The following is a 27,005-nucleotide window of genomic DNA, read 5'->3' as shown; positions in this document are numbered from 1 at the left end:
GCTCTATCAACCAAGGTCTGCTGGTTTTCCCTTCCCATTCCCATATGGATCTTTCTGACATTGGCCTTCTCCATTTACAGAGTGAGACCACATGCAAACTGGAAGAACAGCACCTCATATTCCGCTTGAATAGGGTACAACCCAAAAATATGAATATTGAATTCTCCAATTTCAGGTAATACTCCCCTACCCCCGTCCATTTTACTTGCACCAACTCTCAACCCAGTGCGCACACTTTTCTTTCACCATCCCTGGAACCTTGTTCTTATCCGTACTTCCACTATGTGTTACTCTGCCATTCTCGCCCCATATTTCCCTTTTATCTCCCTTCTCCTCTCACTTGTCGTATTCCATAAACATCCCTCCATCTAGATTTACATTTCACACCCAATCTTCTTTTCTTATCTGACATCCCTTTATCCCCTTTTCACCTCTGGCCTTTGTTACTTCTCCATCTGCAAATCATCTCCCCTCTCTTGTATCCACCTATCACTTTCCAGGATTTGCCCCACTCTTTTCTACCTTGTTCCATCACTGAAGAAGGGTCCCAACCTGAAATGTCATCTGTTAATTTCCTCCACAGAAGCTGCCTGCTACGCTGAGTTACTCCAGTAGTTTTGTTTTGTTGAATAACTTTTTAATGTTCTTAATGCTAAGCATAGAAAACATGCGTGGCTCTCTGTTATCAGATATCTCAGATCAAAGTATTTTATGACTTGAATTACATTTGGGTAAATTCTAAATTCTGTTTTTAATCCTTAAAGAATCCTGTGAAAATATGTGTTTTGGTACAACTCTTTACCAGTGGAGAATTTTTATCTCCAATGATTACAAGTCTTGATCCAGACATGGCATTTATTGTCACACTTCACCATTTATGTTCTTATCAGGTCTATTAACTATGTCTGATTAAGATATGAAGTAATTCATTAGGTAGAATTGTCCTAGATGCTGAACCATAGTCTTCACCTGTGCGGAAAATTGCTTCTTTCCACACACACCAAATGTGTGGATCGAAATCTTGTCTGTTAAGTTCACTGGATTTTTTTCTTTGTAATTTTCTCTGAGTAGATTGTGAATTTTGCCTGATTATTCTGAGTGTCATATTTTCAGCTTATGTTCTTAGTTGTTGGGTTGTCTCTGTTGACCAGTTTTAATTCTTTTTGGAAGGAACGAGCCTAAATTCTGAAGTGTCACAATGGCAGGTTGTAGTAGCCTTTTACATCATAAGGCTGTTGAGTGACAAATGGTGTTACTTGAAATGGACGAACAAGGCATTCTTGCATTAAAATGTTACACCTGTAGCATCAATAGCAGAATAATTTATTGTAAGTAATTTCTGATTTTCAAAATTCATTTCTTAATAAGGTGCTCATCTTCTACTTTAAGACAGATGTGAAATTGAAAATGATGAAATTCTCCAATTTGAGCTGTATAAATTTGAGGGTTTATCCACCTTTTTATTGTTTTGATTGAAGAGACTTTATCTTGCTCTTATTTCCATCCTTTGTGTGTATTTCCAGGTGGGGCTTAGTGGAACAATTGAACATGTTTTTATGGGTAAACGGATGTCTTCTGGAGCATTTGGAATGTGGAGTTTTGCAACATTTTAGATGCCATTTTATTTCCCGATAAATAGTTAAGGAATCAGTCCAACCAAACATGCACATTACATCTGGGATCAATAATTCTAAATAATCATGACTGCAGAATTTACTCACATATTCGACTTGGCTGATATTGATTTTATGATGAGATCATTTATTGTTTTGTATTTTTTTAAATATTCTTTTATTATTTGCAACAAAATAAAATAAAATATTGGAGCGTGAGTATTCCTCATGGTCGGACAATGACCTGCCATTTGATCTATTGAACAGAATGCTGAACATTCTCATTAATCAGCCACCAAAACCCCTCTGTACACCTCCATTTACAAGCTTTTCACTGTTTAAAATATTTTCAATTTTTCTGTTTTACCCTTATTGTACTGTATCTGAATTTCTTTGGCCATGTGTTTGATTAGTTCATATCTCTTTGCAAATTATTTTGCATTCACATCACAGTTCATTTTCTGACTTGGCTTTATATTATCCTTAAACTTAGTTATTTTATATTTTGCTTCTTCAATAATGTTACTCTCAGAGGATTTAGATCTATTTACAGATGCACCCTATTGGTAACAACTGGTTAACTTGAAAAATTACTGTTTATTCTTATTTTCTGTTTTCATTCCTTCACACAATCTGTCATTTCTATTGTGTTTTCTCCTAATTACGAGTTTGAGTAAACATTAAAAGATTTTAATATGCAGACATATACTACATCCATTAGTTGTCCATATTCTATTTTGCGAGTTTAAACTCCAGGAACCCAACATCTAACCAATATGATTTTACATTCATAAAGCTATCTGACACTGCCTAACATACATTTTATGCTTTCCAATGTCTTGATATCACTTCCTAAATATTAGTTTCAGCATTTTGTTGATAATTGGTGACAGGGTAACAATTCTGTTGTTCCCTGTTTCATGATTCACTTCTTGAATAACTGTATTATATTAGCATCTTTTAGTTTAAGCCAGAACTGTTCCAAAATCTGGGAAATTTTTGAAGATCATTTCTAAGACATCCATCACTTCAGTTAACTTTTAGTATTCCAATATTTTTTATTAATAGACATACTTCTATAGATATATTTTAAAGCTCTCATTAAAAATAATGAATTAACCCATATACAGTGCCCTCCATAATGTTTGGGACAAAGACCCATCATTTATTTATTTGCCTCTGTACTCCACAATTTGAGATTTGTAATAGAAAAAAATCACGTATGGTTGAAGTGCACATTGTCAGATTTTAATAAAGGCCATTTTTATACATTTTGGTTTCACCATGTAGAAATTACAGCAGTGCTTATACATAGTCCCCCCATTTCTCGGCACCATATGTTTGGGACATGTGGCTTCATGGGTGTTTCTGATTGCTCAGGTGTGTTTAAATGCCTCCGCAATGCAGGTATAAGAGAGCTCTCAGTACATAGTCTTTCCTCCAGTCTTTCCATCACCTTTGGAAACATTTATTGCTGTTTATCAACATGAGGACCAAAGTTGTGGCAATGAAAGTCAAATAAGCCATTATGAGACTGAGAAACAAGAATAAACTGTTAGAGACATCAGCCTGTAGCTTACCAAAATCAACTGTTTGGAACATCATTAAGAAGAAAGAGAGCACTGGTGAGCTCACTAAACGCAAAGGGACTGGCAAGCCAAGGAAGACCTCCACAGCTGATGACAGAAGAATTCTCTCTATAATAAAGGAAAATCCACAAACACCTGTCCGACAGATCAGAAACACTCTTCAGGAGTCAGGTGTGGATTTGTCAATGACCAATGTCAATGTCCGCAGAAGACTTCATGAAGAAATATTCAGAGGCTACACTGCAAGATGCAAACCACTGGTTAGCCACAAAAATAGGATGGCCGGTTACAGTTTGCAAAGAAGTACTTAAAAGAGCAACCATAGTTCTGGAAAAAGGTCTTGTGGACAGATGGGATGAAGATTAATTTATATCCGAGTGATGGCAAGAGCAAAGTATGGAGAAGAGAAGGAACTGCTCAAGATCCAAAGCATACCACCTCATCTGTGAAACATGGTGGTGGGGGTGTTATGGCCTGGGCATGTATGGCTGCTGAAGGTACTGGCTCACTTATCTTCATTGATGATACAAATGCTGATGGTAGTAGTATAACGAATTCTGAGGTGTATAAACACATCCTATCTGCTCAAGTTCAAACAAATGCCTCAAAACTCATTGGCTGGCGGTTCATTCTACAGCAAGACAATGATCCCAAACATACTACTAAAGCAACAAAGGAGTTTTTAAAAGCTAAAAAATTGTCAATTCTTGAGTGGCCAAGTTAATCACTCGATCTGAACCCAATTGAGCATGCCTTTTATATCCTAAAAAGGCAGAAGGGGACTAGCCCCCAAAACAAGCATGCTAAAGATAGCTGCAATACAGTCGTGACAGACCATCACCAGAGAAGACACCCAGCAACTGGTGATGCCCATGAATCGCAGACTTCAAGCAGTCATTGCATTCAAAGGATATGCAACAAAATACTAAACATGACTACTTTTATTTACATGACATTGTTGTGTCCCAAACATGAGTCCAAGTCAACATGGATTTATGAAAGGGAAATCATGCTTGACTAATCTTCTGGAATTTTTTGAGGATGTGACAAGTAAAATGGATGAAGGGGTGCCAGTAGACTTTCATAAGCATTTGATAAGGTCCCGCACGGGACTGGTGACTAAAATTAGAGCACATGGTATTGGGGGTAGGGTGTTGACATGGATAGAAAATTGATTGGCAGACCAGAAGCAAAGAGTAGGAGTGAACGGGTCCTTTTCAGAATGGCAGGCAGTGGCGAGTGGAGTGCCTCAAGGCTCGGTGTTGGGGCCGCAACTGTTTACCATATATATTAATGATTTGGTAGAGGGAATTAGGAGCAACACTAGCAAGTTTGCAGATGACACAAAGCTGGGTGGCAGTGTGAACTGTGAAGAGGATGTTAGGAGGTTGCAGTGTGACCTGGACAGGTTGAGTGAGTGGGCAGATGCATGGCAGATGCAGTATAATATAGATAAATGTGAGGTAAGCCACTTTGGCGGCAAAAACAAGGGGGCCGATTATTATCTCAATGGGGTTAGGTTAGGTAAGGAGGAGGTACAGCAAGACCTGGGCGTCCTTGTACACCAATCACTGACAGTTGGCTTACAGGTACAGCAGGCAGTGAAGAAAGCTAATGGAATGTTGGCCTTCAGATTCAGATTCAGAAAACTTTATTGTATGTCGTAACAGAAAATCTTCTTTGACGTGGCTCAACATACAGCCAGGACAATGTACTGATAAGCAGTCATACAACACAGATTTCTGCGAGCACACACAGTGTGTATAGATCTTAAAAGCAAGTATAAAGATTAAAAACTGTAAATATAGACAAGATAAAAGTTGTGGATACGTGTAAAGTGACAGTGCGTCAGGGTTAATTTGTCCCTTGTTCATTTTTTATTTAAACTGTTTATGGCAATGGGTATGAATGAGTTTTTGTGGATGTTTTTCTTGGATAGGGGGACTTTATATCGGCGGCCTGATGGCAGAAGTTGGAAGGACTTGTGCAGGGGGTGGGTGGGATCCTGTGTCATGAGGTTGGCTTTCCTTTTAACTGCCTGGGTGTGGAGTACTGATAATTGATTTTGAGTTTTGCCAGTTATTTTGCTTGCTTGATTAATGATCCGGGAAAGCTTTGATTTGTCTTTGACAGAGGTGAGGGTGAACCAGGATGTGATGTTAAAGGTGAGTACAGATTCTATAAGTGATTTATAGACAGCTGTTAAAATGTCCTGTCTGACATCAAAGCTCCTGAGTTTCCTCAGCAGGAACAGGCGTTGCTGTGCCTTCTTGTACACAGAGTCTGTGTGCTGGGAGAAGGACAGGTGGGTGTCAATCTCTGTGCCCAGGTATCTAAAGGCCTCTACCTGCTCAACTGTCTGCCCATTCAGCCTCAGAGGTTCAAAGAGAGGTTGGGGGGAAGATGTTCGCCTCCCCCCACAACACAGCTCCTTGGTCTTGGAGATGTTAAGCTCCAGAGAGCTCTCTTTGATCCACAGCATCAGGGTGTTGACCTGCTGATAGTAGGCAGCCAGAGAAGTGTGATCCTTGATGTGGGCCACCAGGGCCATATCGTCTGCATACTTAAAAAGGGAAATGTCACTGTTATTGTTTGTTATGTTGTTTGTATAGATGGAAAATAAAATCGGTGATAAAACACAACCCTGGGGGACACCAGTGTTTAAAATCATGTTCTTGGATTTAAAACCATTTACCACCACATGCTGAGGCCGGTCCTGCAGGAAGTCTTTTATCCACAGGATAAGTGATGGGTTGACTTGTAGATCCAGAAGGCGGTTGCAGAGGGTGACCGTGTTGACTGTGTTAAAAGTGGAAGAAAAGTCCATAAATAAAATCCGTGTGTGGGGGTGTGGGGAGTCCAGCTGTCTGCTAACTGTGTCCAGGAGAATCAAACAGGCATCCTCCACCCCACGCCTTGCCTTAAAGGCAAACTGGAGTGGGTCAAGCCTGTGCACCACCATAGCAGTGAGGTGATCACTTACCACCCTCTCCATACACTTGGAAAGAATGGATGTGAGTGCCACTGGTCTGAAGTCCTTCATCTCTCTGGCGTTAGATTTCTTCGGCACCGGTATAAGTGTGGACTCCTTCCACATCCGTGGGACACAGCTGGAGTCAAGGAGATGCTGGAATAGCTGAGTGATGACATCACCCAGCTGAACTGAGCATTCCCTCAGCACCTTGCCCCTGAGCCTGTCCGGGCCAGAAGCTTTGTGAGGGTTGATGCGGCCCAGTATAGATGTAACCTTCCTTTTATCCACTGTGATTGATGAACTGCTGGTGAGGGTCCAGTCATTCTGGGGGTGTGTCCTGTCAAACCTGCTGTAATAGATGTTGAGTTGCTCAGCAAAGGTGGCGGGGTCAGAGCATTGGATCAGGGCCGGTTTCTGGGCTCTGCCCATCATGGTGTTAAGTCCCTGCCATGCCTCCCTTGCATTGCCAGTGGTGAATTTTTCCTCCACTTTGTTTTTGTAGTGGAGTTTGGCCAGCCTGGTCTTCCTTCTCAACTCACTATTATACTGTTTTACCCTGTGTTTGTCTCCCTGTAGGAATGCCACTTTTTTGTTGTTAAGACACTGCTTCAGGTCCTTGGTAACCCAAGGCTTGTTATTAGGGTACAGCTTGACCTGTTTTGTTGGTATAACAGCGTCCACACAGAATGACAAATAGGAGGAGATAGAGTCTGTCAGCAGATTTAGGTCTCCCTCACAACTTTGGAAAAATATTTCCCAGTCAGTGATCTCCATGCAGCCCCTTAATGCATCGACAGAGTCATCGTTCCAGACTTGAATAGTTTTTGTTTGTATATCTTCTGTTTTTAGTTTTTGTCTGTATTTTGGAAGCAGCAGAATGACATTGTGGTCGGAGCGACCGAGTGGTGGGCGGGGCTTTGAGACATAGGCTCCCGGTATATTACCGAAACACAGATCCAGCGTTCTGTCAAGTCTGGTAGGTGTGGTGACATACTGCTCCAAGTTTGGAAGCAGTGTGGTGACATCGCATCTGTTAAAATCCCCAAGCAGGAAGACAGGCTGATCGCTGCTCTGATCGACAGCTCTGTTGAAACAGTCAGCAATGCGCTCCGCTGCAAATGCGTTATCAGGTCCAGGGACATACGCTAGGATAACTGTGATCTGTGTGAATTCACGGGGAAGGTAGTAAGGCCTGAACGACACCTTACTACAAGAGAATTTCAGTATAGGAGTAAAGAGGTTCTTCTGCAGTTGTATAGGGCTCTGGTGAGACCACATCTGGAGTATTGTGTACAGTTTTGGTCTCCTAATTTGAGGAAGGACATCCTTGTGATTGAGGCAGTGCAGCGTAGGTTCACGAGATTGATCCCTGGGATGGCGGGACTGTCATATGAGGAAAGATTGAAAAGACTAGGCTTGTATTCACTTGAGTTTAGAAGGATGAGGGGGATCTTATAGAAACATATAAAATTATAAAAGGACTGGACAAGCTAGATGCAGGAAAAATGTTCCCAATGTTGGGCGAGTCCAGAACCAGGGGCCACAGTCTTAGAATAAAGGGGAGGTCATTTAAGACTGAGGTGAGAAAAAACTTTTTCACCCAGGGAGTTGTGAATTTATGGAATTCCCTGCCACAGAGGGCAGTGGAGGCCAAATCACTGGATGGATTTAAGAGAGAGTTAGATAGAGCTCTAGGGGCTAGTGGAGTCAAGGGATATGGGGAGAAGGCAGGCACGGGTTATTGATAGGGGACGATCAACCATGATCACAATGAATGGCGGAGCTGGCTCGAAGGGCCGAATGGCCTCCTCCTGCACCTATTTTCTATGTTTCTATGTTTCTATTACAAATCTCATATTGTGGAGAACAGAGGCAAATCAATAAATGATGGGTATTTGTCCCAAACATTATGGAGGGCACTGTATATGTAATGTCTAAATCTACTCTCTTTCTGAAAATGCTTTATATACCTTCAAATAATACCAATGCATTACATGAATAAAAAATGAAAATGTAATGAATAAACAACTAATATGGTCACATGCAAGTAAAAAATGAGTGCATGGTAATGCCATCATTGTAATTTTCTCTGCAACTTGGAAATATATTGCTTCATTGTTTCTTTCTCTAAATATTGGAGCCTGTGCTTAGCAGCCGTCTGTGAGGATCTTCACCACTTGGCTCCTCATCTGTAAGAAAAATTAGGGTAATCAATACAATTCCTGTATTGCCAGTGATCCCAATATCCCATGAAATTAATACGAGTAAATAAAGCCTACATCTATCTATTATTAAAAGTCTCATCTTGTATGCGTGCGGTGTGTGTGTGTGCGCCTGTTTCCGAATGTGTTTTTCTACCTTCATCAAAACGCTACGCGCTTAAATTTTGACATATTCTGACTCCCATTTTCCCCTCCACGCACTAATCAGGTTTACTTAAGATTTCATCCTATATTTCACGTTATTGACGATTCAAGTTTAAAAAAAAGGCAAAAAATGGTTCTCACAAACAGCCTTTTTCCAGGTGATGATGTCACAATGCCCACAGTGCAGCAATCACAATGGGCTCTCAAGCTGCCGAGTGCCACAATGACATCACAATGGGATGTTGCCAACGGTAACCGCAGCTTCTCCCAGACAGCCTTTTTTCCAGGAGCTTCCAGTGATGATAATCACAATGGGCTCTCACACTGCCGAGTGCCACACCCCCCCGCCCCCTCCCCCGCTGGGTTATTCACACCCCCACCCCCTCCCCCTCCCCCCTCGATTATTCACTACCCCCCCCCGTCCGTTATTCATGATTAAATTTAAAAAAACAGAAACACCTTTTAAAATACCAGCTTCCAGTGCTCCCCCCCCCCCCCCAGGTGCAATTAAACGGAATATTCCACCACCTTCCAGTGACGTCAGGCCTCATTTCAAAAACAGCTTCATCAGCTCCCCAAAGCACACCGTTGGTGGACCCAACGGGTCTGCACTTAGTCTAGTACTTGGCCACAGGTGCTGTCGCCGAGGGAGGACGGACGGAGCCGCGGCTCGAGAGACTAACAGAGACTAACAGAGGCAAAGAGGTTTGCCTCGCACTGCAAGGGAGCAGTGGACCAGACAGGAAGAGCGGACGGAATTACCACTAGACAGCCAAACCAGTAGGTAATTTACGGCTGGGGTGAGTACTTTCCCATTTATAGGAGGTAGGATTATATAAATAAGGGGTGTATCAATACAGTAGGGGATTCTTAAACAGGACCAGTTAATTACCTATATAAGATGGGCGGTCAGGAGATGTGCCAATACTGCGAGATGTGGGAATTTGTCGACACCATTGATGTAGAAGATCCCTACAGCTGCAGTAAGTGTTTGAGGCTAGAGGAACTCCAGCTCCGCATTGATGAGCTGGAGACCCAACTTCATACGCTGCGGTACATCAGGGAGGGGGAGTATTACCTGGATGTTTTGTGCCAGGGGATGGTCACACCGACCAGTTTAACTAATTCAGTAGGCAGTGAGCAAGGAAAGGAAGGTGTGGCCATAAGCGAGGCAGGTAGGGGGAACCAGGAGGAGATGCGGCAGGAGCCACAGCCCTTGTCCCTGACGAGCATGACCGAGGCTCTTACTCAATGTAAGGACGGGATCAGGGGCTGTGGGAGGGATGAGCAACCTGGCTGCAGCACCGTGGATCAGGAGGCCATTCAAGAGGGGGGAGTTAGAAGAAATGCCGTAGTGATAGGGGATAGTATTATTCGGGGGGTAGATAAGGTTCTCTGCGGCCAGCAGAACATGTCCCGAAGGCTGTGTTGCCTACCCGGTGCTAGGGTTAAGGATATCTCTGCGATGCTGGAGAGAAATTTGCAGAGGGAGGGGGAGGATCCAGTGGTCGTGGTCCATGTGGGGACCAATGACATAGGAAGGACGAGGAAGGAGGATCTGCTGAAGGAGTTTGAGCAGTTAGGGAATAAATTAAAAAGCAGAACCTCGAGGGTACTGATCTCCGGATTGCTACCTGAGCCACGGGCCAAATCGGCGAGGGTACGTAAAATTAAAAAGCTAAATGCGTGGCTCAAAGACTGGTGTGGGAATAATGGGTTTGGTTTCTTGGGCCACTGGCACCAGTACTGGGACAGGGGGGATCTGTTCTGTAAGGACGGACTTCACCTGAACGGTGCTGGGACTGGGGTCCTGGCAAATCATATAACTAGGGCAGTAGAGAGGTCTTTAAACTAAGTAGCGGGGGGGAGGTATCAAGGGGGGTAATAACGGCAGGGGTAGAGGAAATAGAGCAGGGTATCAGTGGGGAAGCGGAAATTCAAAATGTGACAGGAGACAGAATTTGTGAAGATAAAGATCTAGATGTAAAAGGGGCAAAAACGGAAAGGAAGGGTAGTAAAAATCATCTGAAAGTGCTTTATCTAAATGCACGGAGTATTCGTAATAAGATAAATGAATTAACGGTGCAATTAAGTATATATAGTTATGATATCGTGGCCATTACGGAGACATGGCTGCAAGGAGATCAGGACTGGGAGTTAAATATAGAGGGGTACTCGACAATTAGGAAAGATAGACAGGAAAGAAAGGGAGGAGGGGTGGCCCTTTTAATAAGGGAGGGAATAACGGCAATAGAGAGGAAGGATATTGCGTTGAAGGATCAGGATAGTGAAACAGCTTGGGTACAGATAGAGAATAATAAGGGGAAAAAAACACTAGTGGGTGTAATTTATAGACCTCCAAATAGCTGTGACGCTGTTAGTCAGAACATAAATCTGCAAATAGTTGACGCATGTAAAAAGGGAACTGCTGTAATCATGGGGGACTTCAATTTTCATATTAATTGGGCAAACCAAACTGGGCAGGGTAGACTAGAGGAAGAGTTTATAGAATGTATTAGAGACGGGTTCCTAGAACAGTATGTCACCGAACCGACAAGGGCGGAGGCAATCTTGGATCTGGTCCTGTGTAATGAAGCAGGATTAATTAAAAATGTCATAGTTAGGGACTCGTTGGGAACAAGTGACCACAATATGGTCGAATTCCATATTCAAATAGAAGGGGAGCAGGTTGAAACTCAGGCTAGGGTGCTTAGTCTAAATAAGGGGGATTATGAAGGTATGAGGACTGAGCTGATCAAAGTTGACTGGGATAGCAGACTCAAGAATAAGACGGTACATGAGCAGTGGTGTACGTTTAAGGGTATACTGTATAACCTTCAAGAAAAATTTATTCCTATGAAGAAAAAAAGGGGTAAGGGTAAGAACAGTCAGCCATGGCTCAGTAAAACTATAAAGGATAGTATTCGGCTGAAGGCAAGGGCATATAAGGTAGCCAGAGATAGTGGGAGGGTAGAGGATTGGGAAGCATTTAAAGGTCAGCAAAAAATAACTAAGAGATTAATTAAGACGGGGAAAATAGACTATGAAAGGAATTTAGCGAACAACATAAAAACTAATAGTAAGAGTTTTTATAGCTATATAAAAAGAAAAAGGGTGGCTAAGGTGAACGTTGGTCCATTGGAGGGTGAGACTGGAGAGTTGTTGGTGAGGAACATGGAAATGGCAAAGGCATTAAACGAGTATTTTGTATCAGTCTTCACCATAGAAGACACAAAAAATATTCCAACGCTGGATAAACAGGGGGCGGTAGGAATGGAGGAGCTAAATACTATTAAGATCACCAAGGAGGTGGTATTAGGGAAATTAATGAGACTGAAGGAGGATAAATCCCCTGGGCCTGATGGATTACATCCAAGGGTCTTGAGGGAGATAGCGGTGGGGATTGTGGATGCATTGGTGATAATTTTCCAAAACTCCCTGGAGGCAGGAACGGTCCCAGTGGATTGGAAAATGGCCAATGTAACACCTATATTTAAAAAAGGAAGTAAACAGAAGGCGGGTAACTATAGACCGGTTAGTCTAACATCGGTGGTGGGTAAAATGTTAGAGACAATTATTAAAGAAACACTAACGGGGCACTTGGATAAACATGACTTCATCGGACAGAACCAGCATGGTTTTGTGAAGGGGAAGTCCTGTTTAACGAATCTGCTCGAATTCTTTGAGGAAGTAACAACCCGGGTGGATAAAGGGGAACCGGTGGATGTGGTATACTTGGACTTCCAAAAGGCTTTTGACAAGGTGCCACATAAGAGACTATTGCTAAAAATAAAAAATTATGGGATTGGGGGTAATATATTAGCATGGGTAGAGGATTGGCTAACAAATAGGAAGCAGAGAGTGGGGATAAATGGTTCATACTCGGGATGGCAACCGGTAACTAGCGGGGTTCCGCAAGGGTCGGTGCTGGGACCCCAGTTGTTCACAATTTATATAAATGATTTGGAGGAGGGAACCAAGTGTAATATATCAAAATTTGCGGACGATACAAAAATGGGAGGAAAAGTAGGGGATGAGGAGGATAGGAAGAGTCTGCAAAAGGATATAGATAAGCTAGGTGAGTGGGCAACAACTTGGCAGATGAAATTTAATACTAATAAATGTGAAGTCATTCACTTTGGGAAAAAAAATGATAGGGCAAGTTATTTTCTAAATGAGGAGGAGCTGCGTTGTAATGCAACGCAAAGGGATCTAGGGGTATTAGTACATGAATCACTAAAAGTTAGTATGCAGGTGCAGCAAGCAATCAGGAAGGCCAATGGAGTTTTGGCCTTTATTGCTAGGGGGATTGAGTATAAAAACACGGAGGTCTTGCTGCAGCTGTACACAGTATTAGTGAGACCACATTTGGAATACTGTGTACAGTTCTGGGGTCCATACTTAAGAAAGGATGTACTAGCCCTGGAGGCAGTGCAGCGAAGGTTTACAAGATTAATTCCTGCAATGAGGGGATTGACATATGAGGAAAGGTTAAGTAGGCTGGAACTCTACTCTTTGGAGTTTAGAAGAATGAGAGGCGATCTCATTGAAACATATAAGATCGTGAGGGGCCTTGATCGGGTGGATGCACCGAGGATGTTCCCAATGATCGGGGAAACTAGAACTAGGGGACATAGTTGCAGAATAAGGGGGGGCTCTTTTAAAACTGAGATGAGGAAGAACTTCTTCACCCAGAGGGTGGTTAATTTATGGAATTCACTGCCCCAGGGAGCAGTGGAAGCAGAAACTTTAAATATATTTAAGACTAAAATAGATGTTTTTTTAGCTGCCAAGGGGATAAGGGGCTACGGGGAGAGGGCAGGGATATGGACCTAGGTATGGTTAGTATAGTAAGACCTGAGTGATCTCCTGGACAAGTGTCGATCGCCTGGATTGGGGTCGGAGAGGAATTTCCCGGATTTATTTCCCGAATTGGACCTGGGTTTTTATCCGGTTTTTTGCCTCCCCCAGGAGATCGCGAGGTTCTTGGGGTGGAGAGGGGTGATAGCGGTATAAAGGGGAGGGTAGTGTCTTGTGTTCTGTGTCTTGTGTCTACTGTTTGTGGGTAAGTGTGTCTGTTTAGTGTTCAGCCATGAGCGAATGGCGGTGCGGGCTCGACGGACCTGGTGGTCTACTCTCGCACCTACTTTCTATGTTTCTATGTTTCTATGTAGTAGTCCTGTAAAAGGCATTAACTCCACAATATAGCAAATAGAATTATTTTGAATGATCAGGAGTGAATAGAATAGACTTTATGTTCCAAAACCTAAGACACATATGTTACCTTGTACTGTTTTTATTTTAAGCACTTAAATATACAGACTATTTAATATGTTACAATTTGTTAAATTTAGCTTTCTGTGATTGCGAGGAGTTGCGTTTTGGGACATTTAACAAGGGCAGGACCTACACAGTGAATGGTTAGCCTCTGGGGAATGTTGTAGCGCAGAGGGATCTAGGAGTGCTGTTGCATGGTTCCTTGAAGGCTGAGCCGCAGGTAGATAAGGTGGTCAAAAAGGCTTTTGGCACGTTGGCCTTCATCAGTTAGAGTATTGAGTATAGAAGTTGGGAGGTCATGTTGCAGTTGTATAGGATGTTGGTGAGACCGTATTTAGAGTATTGTGTTATAGGAATACAGGTGCACAACCTTTTATCCGGATTTCCGGGAACCGAAAAGCTCCGAAAACCGGATATTTTCTCCAGGATGTCGTCTGCACACCAAAGCTCGCGTTTGGCGCCAAACTTGACCCGAAACGACCCACGGTCAACCCAGGTCTGTACTACTGTAGCGGCTGCCTACTCCCCGGAGACCGGGGAGACACTTAAACATCTGTAAATCATTGCTTAAATGTTAGTCAGTTAGTTTGGAGGGCTTTTATGTGAAGAGGGGGGGGGGGGGGTGAAGGGCAAAACTTTAATTCTTAGTCCCCTACCTGGTAGGAGAGGCGGGGAGCGGGCAATGCCTTACCGGGTCGCCGTGCAGTAAGCTCCGGAGCGCTGTGGCCGCCGACTCCCAACATCGCGGAGCTGGGGCTGCGGGCGTCCAGCCACGGGCGGCGCTGGTTGTAGCTCCGACCCCGGCAACTCTACCCCTGGCTGTGCGGCGCTCCAAATCCAGCGCGGCCCGCGGCCCGCGGCCGGACGCCCGCGGCCCGCGGCCGGACGCCCGCAGCCCCAGCTCCGCAATGTTGGGAGTCGGCGGCCACAGCGCTCCGGAGCTTACCGCACGGCGACCCGGTAAAGTGGCTTTTTCACGGGGCGACTTGACGCAAGAGTGAACCAGAGTTTAACATCGTGGGAACCTCGTGCGATAACAGTACGGCATTCGTGGACCACCGTGTCGTGTAACTTGGTCACTCGGGAGAAAATTCAAGAAAGTTTGAATTTCTCCAAGAGTGACTTGTACACTTGTGGTTGAGCATTGCAACATTGTATGAACATAGTGGCCAGTGCGATATCCGTGCGATATCCGTAATAACTCTTGCGGGTACCGTGGGAACTCCTGCGAACGGTGAGTAACTGAGCAGTTTGATTGTCAGTGCTTGTTTTACCTCATTGTTAAATAAATATATTTTTTACTATCAGATTGATGTCTGCAATTCTTCATTAACACATCACTACAAGATGAATGTCTCTAATGTTATAATCCCTCTCATGCTGAAACACAAAATAGTTGAAGGGAGGTGAAATAATCACATTTTCATTCTTTTTCATTTTTGAGTGTTCAGGTACCTCACTTGCTGAGCTATTTTACTCCAGCAGTTTGTGTCTCTTTTTGTCTAAAGCAGTTTCTAAGACTGTAGGAACTCCGTGCAGCAACTACGGAGGGAAATGGACAGGCGACCCTTTCTTCAGGCTGCCTTATCTCTCTCTCCCCCCCCCCCCTCCCCCCTACTCCCACCCACACATACAAATGCTGGAGAAACTCAGTGGGTGCAGCAGCATCTATGGAACGAAGGAAATAGGCAACGTTTCGGCCCGAAACGTTGCCTACTTCCTTCGCTCCATAGATGCTGCTGCACCCGCTGAGTTTCTCCAGCATTATTGTGTACCTTCGATTTTCCAGCATCTGCAGTTACTTCTTAAACACAAATGCACCGAGTTCCTCCAGCATTTCGTGTTTTGCTCAGTATTCCAGCATCCGCTGTCTCCCGCGTCTCCAATAAAACAAAACTACTGTCAAAAGGGTGAAGAATAGGGGCAGAGATAGATACATTCCTGATTAGTGCGGCTGTCAGGAGGTTATGGGGAGAAGGCAAGAGAATGTGGTTGAGAGGGAGAGATAGATTACCCGCGATTGAATGACGGAGTGGACTTAATGGACCGAATGGCCTAATTTTGCTCCTATAACTAACAAAGATAGTAATTGTTAGGGAAATGTAGTTATTAAAGACGAGGGGGAGCAGAAATGGGCAGTCTGGGATGGCTCGCGAGATACTTGCATAGAGGCACAAAAGTTAAAGAAAGGGCAGATAAACAGGGGGGGGGGGGGGACTTCCCTCAGTGCCCATCTGTTACCATTAATTGGACAGTTTGGTCTGTGAAACGCAACACGCCAGCCGCGACATCCAGCCCGGTGGTCAGTCCTTTGAAGATAGACACCAGTTGCTTGGAGCAACTCAGCCGGACAGGCAGAAAATCTGGAGAGAAGGAACGGGTGGCGTTTCGGGTCGAGAGCCTTCTTCAGACTGAGGTCAATCCCCTGCATGGATAACAGGAGTCCCAGCCAACACGACAATCGCCCGCTGCACAGTCTCGGAGCTTCCACTGCGAAAACGGTACCTACATTTGAGCACTTATGTAACTGAACCATCCTAACACCAACCACAGAGCATTCCTGAACTACTACCTACCTCATTCGAGACCCTCGGACTATCTTAGATCGTATACTCACTGGCTTTATCGAGTTACAGTGTAGAAACCGGCCCTTCGGCTCAACCTGCCCATACCGGCCAAAATGTCCCATCGAAACTAGTCCCATCTGCCTGCGTCTGGTCCATATCCCTCCCAACCTGTCTTATCCATGTACCTGTCTAAATGTTTCTTAAATGTAGGGATGGACCCAGCCTCAACTACCTCCTCTGGCAGCTTGTTCCATACACCCACCACCCTTTGTGCGAAAATGTTACCCCTCACTCAGATTCCTATTAGATCTTCCCCCCTCACCTTGAACCTATGCCCTCTGGTCCTCGAATCCCCTCTGTGGGCAAAGGACATATATTACCCTGGACTCTGCCTGTTCGTCTCATGGTTTTGTACACCTCTCAGCCTCTGTCCCCAGTGTGGAGTTAAGGGCTTGTTTATGGGCGCCCTGGGCTGAGAACTCTGGAGGATGGGTTTTAAACTTTATCGGGAATCGAGATAGACCCCGTAATGCAGGAGCAAAGAATCGCAGACGCTAATCTGCATTGGAAAGACACAATATGCGGGAGTAACTCAGCGCTGAAGAAGAGTCCCGACCCGAAACATCATCTATCCATGTTGTCTAGCGATGCTGCCTGACCCGCTGAGTTGCTCCAGCGCTTTGTGTCTTTCCACTAGACCTGTAATAAGTCTCGGCTGGGTGTTTACTGGGATCTCTGGTGTTTAATAGACGTCCTGATGTTGTTTTTGATCAGGTTTAATCTGACAGTATTTAATCAGATCCATATTAAATCATTTCCCCTTCACCTTAAACCTATGTAATCTGGTCCTCGATTCGCCTACTCTGGGCAAGAGACTGTGCATCTACCCGATCGATTCCTCGCATGATTTTAAACATTATCTTGCACACAGCGTTGTTCCCTTCACCATGTATACACCATTTATGGCTCGATTGTTACTATTTATTGTCTGTCTACTGACTGGTTAAACGTTTGAAAGTTTCACCTCTCAGTAGATAATAAAATAAGACAACCATCACGGTCAATGTGAGACAAAGTCTTTATTCCTATTTGACAAAATAAAAAGACGACTTCTTGCACATATTGAGAGAAGGTGCATCACACCAAACAACATTTGTCTAAAAAAAACCCTTATTATTGTTCAGCTCATTAAAGAGCTTGGGTGAAATTCTGACAAAGTTTGTGAATGCACTTTTATCCTCTTCGCACAGCACATTAAGCAGCTGATAATATTGTCCAAATTGAGGTCTCCGTTGAAAGATGGGTTTCACCCAGTGAGACTTCCTCTTAATTCTCTTTTTAATTAATCTCACCCTTCTGCCTTCACGCAAGCGTTCTCGATGCACATAGTGGGCTGCTGCATACAGCGCGTCAATGAAAATAACCACCATCCTGTACTCGAAAATACTTAGTATAGGCATGTCTCCAAATGAGCCAATTCAACCAAGGGAGGAATATAGTGTGTGAAAAAACCCAATATAGTGTGTGAAAACAAAGTAATATCATTTGTGCCACGTGATTAACAACACTACAGTTCACGATGTTCATTCAAGATTAACGGGAAAGCTCGGGAGACGGACAAGTCACTCGCACAAATAACAGAAATGCCGAGTACCGTGGGAACTCTTTATCTACCCCCGGTTATATCGTGCGAAACTCGTGCTGGACCACGACCACTTCACTCTGGTGACATCTTGCGTCAACTCGCCCCGTGAAAAAGCCCCATAATGCATTGCCCGCTCCCCGCTGGTATCCCAGTGCTGCGACGCCGCCGACTCCCAACATCGCGGAGCTGGGGCTGCGGGCGTCCGCCCGCGGGTGGCGCTGGATTTTGAGCGCCGCGCAGCCAGGGGTAGGGTTGCCGGGGTCGGAGCTCCAACCAGCGCCGGACGCCCGCAGCCCCCAGCTCCGCGATGTTGGGTGTCGGCGGCCACAGCGCTCCGGAGCTTACTGCCCGGCGACCCGGTAAGGCATTGCCCGCTCCCCGCCTCTCCGACCAGGTAGGGGACTAAGAATTAAAGTTTCCCCCTTCACCCCCCCACCACATAAAATCCCTCCAAACTAACTTCTTCTTCTTATCGAGTCCACACACAAGATTAGAAGTTGTTCAGCCAGAGCTGAACACACTTCTTGGCATCTGCCCAATGGTGTCTGTCTTGCGCTTCTTGTGCTTGTGCGTGGTGGTGGAAAGATTGGTTGAAACAGGGCCGCGACGTGAACGCTCTTTCCTTGGCCCCTCCAAACTAACTGACTAACATTTAAGCAATGATTCCCCGGTGTCCGGGGAGGAGGCAGCTGCTCCAGACTTTTCAAGCCGCCTACCTAATCTACGCTAAAAATCTTCCATTCGGAAATCCGAAAAATTCCGAAATCCGAGAAGTGTCTGGTCCCAAGGCTTTCGGATAAAAGGTTGTGCACCTGTACCATGTTATAGGAGCACCATGTTATAGGGAAAATATTGTCAAGCTTGAAAGTGTTTATAAAAGATTTACAAGGATGTTACCAGGACTAGAGGGTCTGAGTCCTAGGGAGAAGTTGAGTAAGCTGGGTCTCTATTCCTAGGAGCGCAGGAGGATGAGGGGTGATCTTTTGGAGGTGTATAAAATCATGAGAGGAATAGAACGGGTAGATACACAGAATCTCTTGGCCAGAATAGGGGGATCGAGGACCAGAGGATATATATTCAGGGTGAAGGGAAAAAGGTTTAATAGGAATCTGAGGGGGTGGGTGTATGGAACAAGCTGCACGGCTGCCAACTCTCACGCTTTGTGCGTGAGAATAACACATTTCGACAAATTCTCACGCTCTCACGCTGATCACAAATTTCTCACGCTCTGTCGTGAGAAATTCTGTGATCAATGAAAATTTCAAAACCCATATAAACTGCATGGGCCGTGGGTGTTGGAGAGCCGGGGCTGAGGGAGGGATGGAAGCAGCGGGCGGGGACAGATGCGGGGAGCTGGGGCTGGCGAGTGTTTGCGGGGCTGGCGAGTGTTTGCGGGGCTGGCGAGTGTTTGCGGGGCTGGCGAGTCGCTCGCTGCAGCTCCGGCCATGGAGCAGCCTCATTGAAAGAGTCCCGGGCTGTCAGAGGCGTCGGACGCCTTGTGCCACTGCCGTGAGAGTCTTTGTGTCAAATTCGCCCAGATGACCGGCATGGATCAGGCTGCGGCTCGGTGCATCCTGGAGGACAGCCAGTGGTTGCTGGAAGTAAGTACCAAGCACTAGGTAGAAACGGTGGAAGATAGTGGACTTCAAATGGGGGTGGTTGGAGAAAGCATCATGCTTGCCTGCGAGATTTTCACTTACTGTAACTGCAGGAAAAATGTTTCTGATGCTGGGGGAGTTCAGAACCAGGGGTCACAGTTTAAGAATAAAGGGGGAGCCAGTTAGGACTGAGATGAGGACAAACTTTCTTCACGCAGAGAGTTGTGAATCTGTGGAATTCTCTGCCACAGAAGGCAGTGCAGGCCAATTCACTGGATGTTTTCAAGAGAGAGTTACATTTAGTTCTTGGGGCAAACAAAATCAAGAGATATGTGAAAAAAAAACAGGAAAGATGTACTGATTTTAGATGAATAGCCATGATCATATTGAATGGCAGTGCTAGCTCGAAGGGCCGAATGGCATTCCTGCACCTGTTTACTATGTTTCTATGCTTGAGTATATGGCAATAAAACTCGATCACTTGATTTTGAAGCATTCATGCATGGTGGAGGTATAATGTAGTCATAGAGTGATACAGTGTGAAAACAGGCCCTTCGGTGCAACTTGCCCACACCCGCCAACATGTCCCAGCTACGCTACCTGCTTTTGGTCCATACCTCCAAACCTGTCCTATCCATGTATCAGTCTAACTGTTTCTTAAATGTTGGGATGGTCCCTGCCTCAACTACCTCCTCTGGCAGCTTGTTCCATACACCCACCACCCTTTGTGTGGAAAAGGTTACTCCTTAAAAAGTTACCTCTTAAAAATATTTCATACAAAATTCATTGAAATCATTCTTCTACAATGCACTAAAACATGTTTTTAATACATCAAAGTTCAAAAAGTCCCTACCCTGGGAGGGGGGGGACCCCACTTCCACATCCTCTCCCCACTCGGTTGCTCCACTCCCTCACCGGGCTCAGCCTCCCCACTTTCAAAAACGCTCCGCGGCCCCTGGTTCAGACGGAGAATACTGCCAGATGTGAGCGGGGAATTGAGGCCTGTTGGCCGTGATGTCTGGATCCCAATGCTTAGCGCTTCATGTTTCGAAGTTGGCTAATGTTATTGATTTGTAATTAGCCTGGTTTGTAATTAGTTGACAAAACCTTAATTTATTCATCTGGAACATCCAGGGGGATGGGATAAGTGTAATATTAAAATGACATGCAAGGTGTCAGGCTATCTGTCACAACATACAGCCCCGTTAATCCATTATTTCCTTCAGTTAAATATTGGGAAGGTAGCACTATTGTCATTTGCCACTCAACTATTATGTTTGGTTACCTCACTGATTATTTCTAAACGCCCCCCAATTCCTTTGACAGGTTGAATAGAAATGTCCCTAATCTCATTGTTTTATTAATTGAACATGTAGACGAACATCCTCAAGGCGTGTAATCAGATGGAAACTAATTCAGATGCGATATTTAAGAGCTTGTTCAAAGAAGGGGCATATTTTAAAGGAGTGACAGAGATACTTGCAGGTGAACGTGTGAGGAGATTATTATTTGTCTTTAGTTTTGGCTTGAACCAGAACATCTGTATATTCTAAGTTTAATATAGTAATTGTGCTGATACTGACCCCAACCAACCACATAATGAATATCATCCATTCCAGAGGCTTCACTTTTATGATGCCATTTAAACTTCACTTGGATTTCAATCACTCCAATGTAAAAGTAATGGAATGGGGAGCATTGGAACAAAAATTTGCCATCGGTACATATCAACTGTAATATAATAATGTATGCATGTTGGTAGGTGCATTCAAAACAAAGATCTTTTTATCATTGGTGTTATGAATACCACAGAAAATATGATGTACTCTCACATTTAATAGAATAATATTGCTTAAATATATAGTTATTGGACTTTGCATTTCGGAAAAGTCCCAGCTGAGAGGAAGACAGCAAAATACTGAAAATATTGGGGGTGAAAATGACTTCAGGACAGTTTGTTAGGAAAATGAAAGAAATGGTAACAGAATACTTATACAGCTGAGTGAGATTAATTTTATGGATGAGAAATTGTGTTCAACCAATTGATGACTTCTTTGACAAAGTAACTTGCATGTTAGATAACAAGGAAGACAATGGATGTAGCAAATTTTGTTATACATAATTTGGTCTGTGAAGTGCCCCATAAAAGATTATCGTATTAGATAAGCACCTGTGGACTTGAACGTAATAGTTTAAGTCCAGGGGGTCAGATATGGGGCTTTATGTGTGGGCCAGATATATTGTCAGTGCAGAGGGGCTAGGAGCAAGGTCAAGTGTGCATCCATAGAAACATAGAAACATAGAAAATAGGTGCAGGAGTAGGCCATTCGGCCCTTCGAGCCTGCACCGCCATTCAATATGATCATGGCTAATCATCCAACTCAGTATCCTGTACCTGCCTTCTCTCCATACCCCCTGGTCCCTTTAGCCACAAGGGCCACATCCAACTCCCTCTTAAATAAAGCCAATGAACTGGCCTCAACTACCTTCTGTGGCAGAGAATTCCAGAGATTCACCACTCTCTGTGTGAAAAATGTTTTTCTCATCTCAGTCCTAAAAGATTTCCCCTTTATCCTTAAACTGTGACCCCTTGTTCTGGACTTCCCCAACATCAGGAACAATCTTCCTGCATCTAGCCTGTCCAACCCCTTAAGAATTTTGTACGTTTCTATAAGATCCCCCCCTCTAAATTCTAGCGAGTACAAGCCGAGTCTATCCAGTCTTTCTTCATATGAAAGTCCTGACATCCCAGGAATGCATTAGAGTCAAGGTCTGGAATAGTACTAGGTGTGCAATCAAAGCTGGGACCATGTGTAATGCTGGACTCAGGGTCAGGAATGGGAGAAGGTATGTAACTGGAGTCAGGGTCAGGAGTATTGCCAGGTGTGCAGTGAGACCCAGGTAGGTCAACATGGGCCAAGTGTTTGATTATAATCTGATTTCCATACATGAATATACTAAGATCATTCATGTGCTGCACGTGTTGATCAGAGCCTGGCTCTACTGTGGAATGTAATTAGGAATGTAATTTAGTCTAATCTTATTCATAGCTAATCCAATTTAAAGCATATATATTGCATTCAAGTGTAAATTAAAAGACTTGCCACAGTATGCACCATATTGCACAATTTCAAGCTGAAAAATGCAAAAGCTTCGTACCAATGGGTGGAGGACACCCTCCTCCCACACCCTTGCTCCCCCCCCCCCTCCCCCCCCGGTCGCTATGCTCCCTCAGTCTTGGTCTCTCGCAATTTCTCACTTACAACTCTCACCCAATGTTGGCAGCCCTGAAGCTGCCAGAGGAGGTAGTTGAGGCTGGGACTATCCCAACGTTTAAGAGACAATTAGACAGGTACACGGAGAAGTCTGGAGGGATATGGACCAATCGCAGGCAGGTAGGACTAGTGTAGCTGGGACATGTTGGCCTGTGTGGACAAGTTGGGCCGAAGGGTCTGTTTCCACACTGTTTCACTCTATGACTGTATGACTCTGTAATTAGAATATGAATAGGTCTTTTTGCAGGATTACATCACAAACAAATGTGATGGCATGGTGCTGTTTTTTCTGTGTGAGTTGTGTTTGTGACTTCTTTGGGTTAAATCACACAAATAGAAAATTCACCCGTGATCCAAAACCCATTTCCATATCAATGGATATGGATGGTGTGACATTGTTCATTGTATAATGCTCTTTTTGGAGCATCAAAGGGAAACATGGAGGACATTGCCCAAGAGGATTCTGTTGTAGGGCATTCTCGGGACTGTTGTATAGCATCACTTTCACAGGACCTTTCGGGGAGACCCATCGGTCTATGAAAATTATATAAACTACATTTCCCTCTAAAATGTCTTCTCCAAATTATCCTTGATAATACACCAGCCTCCAAAATCCCTCATTGAAATGTACCTGCCTCTCTGATCTCAATATATCACCCTCAAGCAGTGCTTCAGTACTCCTCCAGGCTCTAGTTTACAGGCCTGACAGATCCTGCAACTCATCTCCTGAGTACTGAGCAGCATATTGTTGAGCACTCTGCGGCATATTTTTATGAGGTATGGCAATGACCAAAACGGTTGTTCCTCCAATATAAATAGTGTTTCATAACACTCTTTAGGATGCTTAGAAATCTGTAGGTATATATATTTTTAACATTTTAAAATGTAAGGAATATTGATAATAGATATGTGTAAGAAGGAACTGCAGATGCTGGTTTAAACAGCTGGAGTTACTCAGCGGGACAGGCAGCATCTCTGGAGAGAAGGAATGGGTGATGTTTTGGGTTGAGACCTGAAACGTCACCCATTCCTTCTCTCCAGAGTTGCTGCTTGTCCTGAGTTATTCCAGCTTTTTGTGTTTATCTTTGGTAATAGATATTGTTGTTTTAGAAGACATGTTACCTACAAGTTTGGTCCACAACATTTTCCATGATAACATTTAGTTCAACTTTATGTAGTTCATTTCGTTTTTGAAGTTTGTGTTATGGTTTGTATTCATGTTTCTGTACCACATGGAAAGAGGCCATTTGGCCCATTCAGTCAATGATAATTTTCAGTGCAATTTCATCAATCCCATTCCCCAGTTACTTCTCTGTAATGTATTCTCTCTCACATGTCTTTTAATTCCCCTTGATTCTCTGACCACTCACCTATGCTAGAGGTAATTTCTAGCAGTCAATGAACCTAACAATCTGCATGGGATGTGGGAAGAAACCAAAGTACCCAGGGAAAACCAACAATTATTCAGGGTGGCCCATTGGTGCAGCTGGTAGAGCTGCTGTCTAAATAGCCCTAGAGACCCGAGTTAGATTCTGATCTCGGGTGCTGTCTGTGTAGAGTTTCCAGCTTCTCCCTGTGATTGTGTGGGTTTCCTCGGGTTCTCCATCTTCCTCTCAACTGAGAAATGTGCGGGCTTTTAGGTTAATTTGCCTTTGTAAAACCTCCCTCAGTGTGTTGGGAGTGGATGGAAAAGCAGGATAACGTGGAACTAGTGTGAAGGGGAGGTCTATGGTTGACATGGACCCGGTGGGTCAAAGGGCCCGTTTTTATGCTGTTTACATTCTGTATCTTTAAATTAAAATAAACAAATCTTCACAGGGAGAATGTGAAAATTCCATGCAAACAGCACCTGAAGTCAAGATCAAACCTGGAGCTCTGAGGCAACACCACTGACTGTTTCACCATTTACTATTTGTACATTATAATATATTAGGATTAATATATAGAAAATTAATAACATTCAGATCAAAGCAATCTGTTTTTCCTCAGGAAACTTAGGTCGTGTGGACTACATCTCAGAATTTGAATACGATCTATTTATCAGACCAGATACTTGCAATCCTCGTTTCCGAGTTTGGTTTGACTTCACTGTAGAAAATATGAAGGAATATCAGGCAAGTACTTAATCTTTAAATAGTACAAAATCGGAGTGTCTATTTCAAGAGTGTTTATTTGTTCTAATTTATCAGAATGCTGTTTGGCTTTAGAAGGTTTCAGCTACAGGGACAGGTTAGACAGATGGTTCATTTTCTCTGAAACGTCAGAGGTTGAAATGATGATAGAAGCATTTAAAATTATGAGCGGCATAGATAGAATAGACAGTCAGAACCTTTTTTCCAGGGTGGAAATGCCCATAACTAGAGGGCATAGCTATAAGGAGATAGGGGGAAAACATAATGGAGATGTCTGGGGCAAACAGAGGGAGGTGAGGGGCTGGATCGCTTTGCCAGGGGTGGTGGTGGAGGCAGATACGATTGTAGTATTTAAGAAGGTTTTAAATAGGCACATCTATCTGTAGGGAATGGAGGGATATGTATCACCTGCAGGCAGATGAGATAAGTTCAGCTAGGCATCATGTTTGGCACAAATATTGTGGGCAGCAGGGCCCATTCGTCTACTGTTCAATGTTCTATATGCATCAGAAATGCTGTGACAATAAAACATTTATTTGTTACATCTTTACAGGCATTTCTGAGTTACTACAGCTTTTTGTGTCTATCTTCGGTTTAAACCAGCATCTGCAGTTCCTTCCTACACAATTAAGTTTTATGTTCCATTCTAGATATCAAATCTTCTACTGTATTCATGGTTTTGTTCATATTAGAAACTGGATGAATATAACTGCCTAGTGGCGGCGCGGCTCTGGCTGCAGCGGCACTCCGCAGTCTTGTTTGTTTTGTGTTTTTTGGGTTGTTTATTTTCGTTTTGGTTAGTCTAGTTTTGGTTTTTAGTTTCTGTTTTGGGGGGGGGGGGGTTGAAACGGGGCTTGCTGTCTCTCCCTGCGGGGAATGCGACTTTTTTGTCGTATTCCCCTTCTCTGCCTCCGTCTGTGCTGAGGCCTAATGGCGGAGCTGGCGACCTCGAGGCTCAGGAGGCAGAGCCCGCCAGGACTCGCACTGAGCTCGCTCCCGTGAGGACGGCCCGGCTCGGGGCCGGAACAGTGCCTTCGTGAGGGGCTGTGACGCTCCCGTGAGACGGCCCGGCTCGGGGCTGGAACAGGGCTTCCGTGAGGGGCTGTGACGCTCCCGTGAGGACGGCCGGCCCGAGGAAGGAACGGTGTCTCCCGTCGGAGTGGCCGAGCTCGGGGAGGTACGGCGTTCCCAGCCCGAGGGAGGAGCGGTGCCCAGTCGGGGCGGCCCAGCCCGAGGGGAGGCGCGAGCCCAGTCGGGGTGGCCCAGCCCGAGGGAGGAGCGGAGCCCAGTCGGGGCGGCCCAGCCCGAGGGAGGAGCGGCGCCCAGTCGGGGCGGCCCAGCCCGAGGGAGGGAGCGGCGCCCAGTTCGGGCGGCCCAGCCAGAGGGAGGAGCGGCGCCCAGTCGGGGGGCGGCCCAGCCGAGGGAGGTACGGCGCCCAGTCGGGGTGGCCCAGCCCGAGGGAGGTACGGTGCCCGGTCGGGGCGGCCCACCCGAGGGAGAAGCGGCGCCCAGTCGGGGCGGCCCAGCCCGAGGGAGGAGCGGCGCCCAGTCGGGGCGGCCTGGCACGAGGCTGAGACGGTAACGGCACTCACGTGAGGGCGATCCGGCTCGGGGCTGGGACGGTGTTCTGGCGGTGGTGGCCTGAGTCCGGGGTTCGGCCGCGGGCCAGCGGGCCAGCGGCTGCGTCAGCAGGACTGGTGGTCGGCAGCTTCGACCACCCCGGGCCGCGGTGTTTGAGCCGCGGGACAGTTGTAACATCGCCCGGGGGGTATTGCCTCAGCGCAGAGGGAGAAGAGGAGGGAAGAGACTGGAGACCTAAGACTTTTGCCTCCATCACAGTGAGGAGATGTTGGGTGGACTCACTGTGGTGGATGTTAATATGTGTTTATTGTTGTTTTTTATTGTATTGTATTGTATGTATGACTGCTTCAATTTCGTTCAGACTTCGGTCTGAATGACAATAAAGGTA

General features: G+C 45.0%; 1 protein-coding gene across 1 annotated transcript in view; it reads left to right on the top strand.

Annotated features, from left to right (window-relative positions):
- Nucleotides 1-27,005, top strand: part of agbl4 (AGBL carboxypeptidase 4) — a 472,100-nt gene that overhangs the window by 11,647 nt on the left and 433,448 nt on the right. Inside the window, exon 4 of the mRNA XM_033027816.1 lies at nt 24,894-25,018. Within this exon, the coding sequence (XP_032883707.1) occupies nt 24,894-25,018 (125 nt within the window). The remainder of the gene's footprint in view (nt 1-24,893; nt 25,019-27,005) is intronic.

Source organism: Amblyraja radiata, chromosome 10, assembly GCF_010909765.2.
Source record: "Amblyraja radiata isolate CabotCenter1 chromosome 10, sAmbRad1.1.pri, whole genome shotgun sequence".
NCBI lineage: Eukaryota > Metazoa > Chordata > Chondrichthyes > Rajiformes > Rajidae > Amblyraja > Amblyraja radiata.
This window is presented reverse-complemented; position numbering and strand designations above follow the sequence as displayed.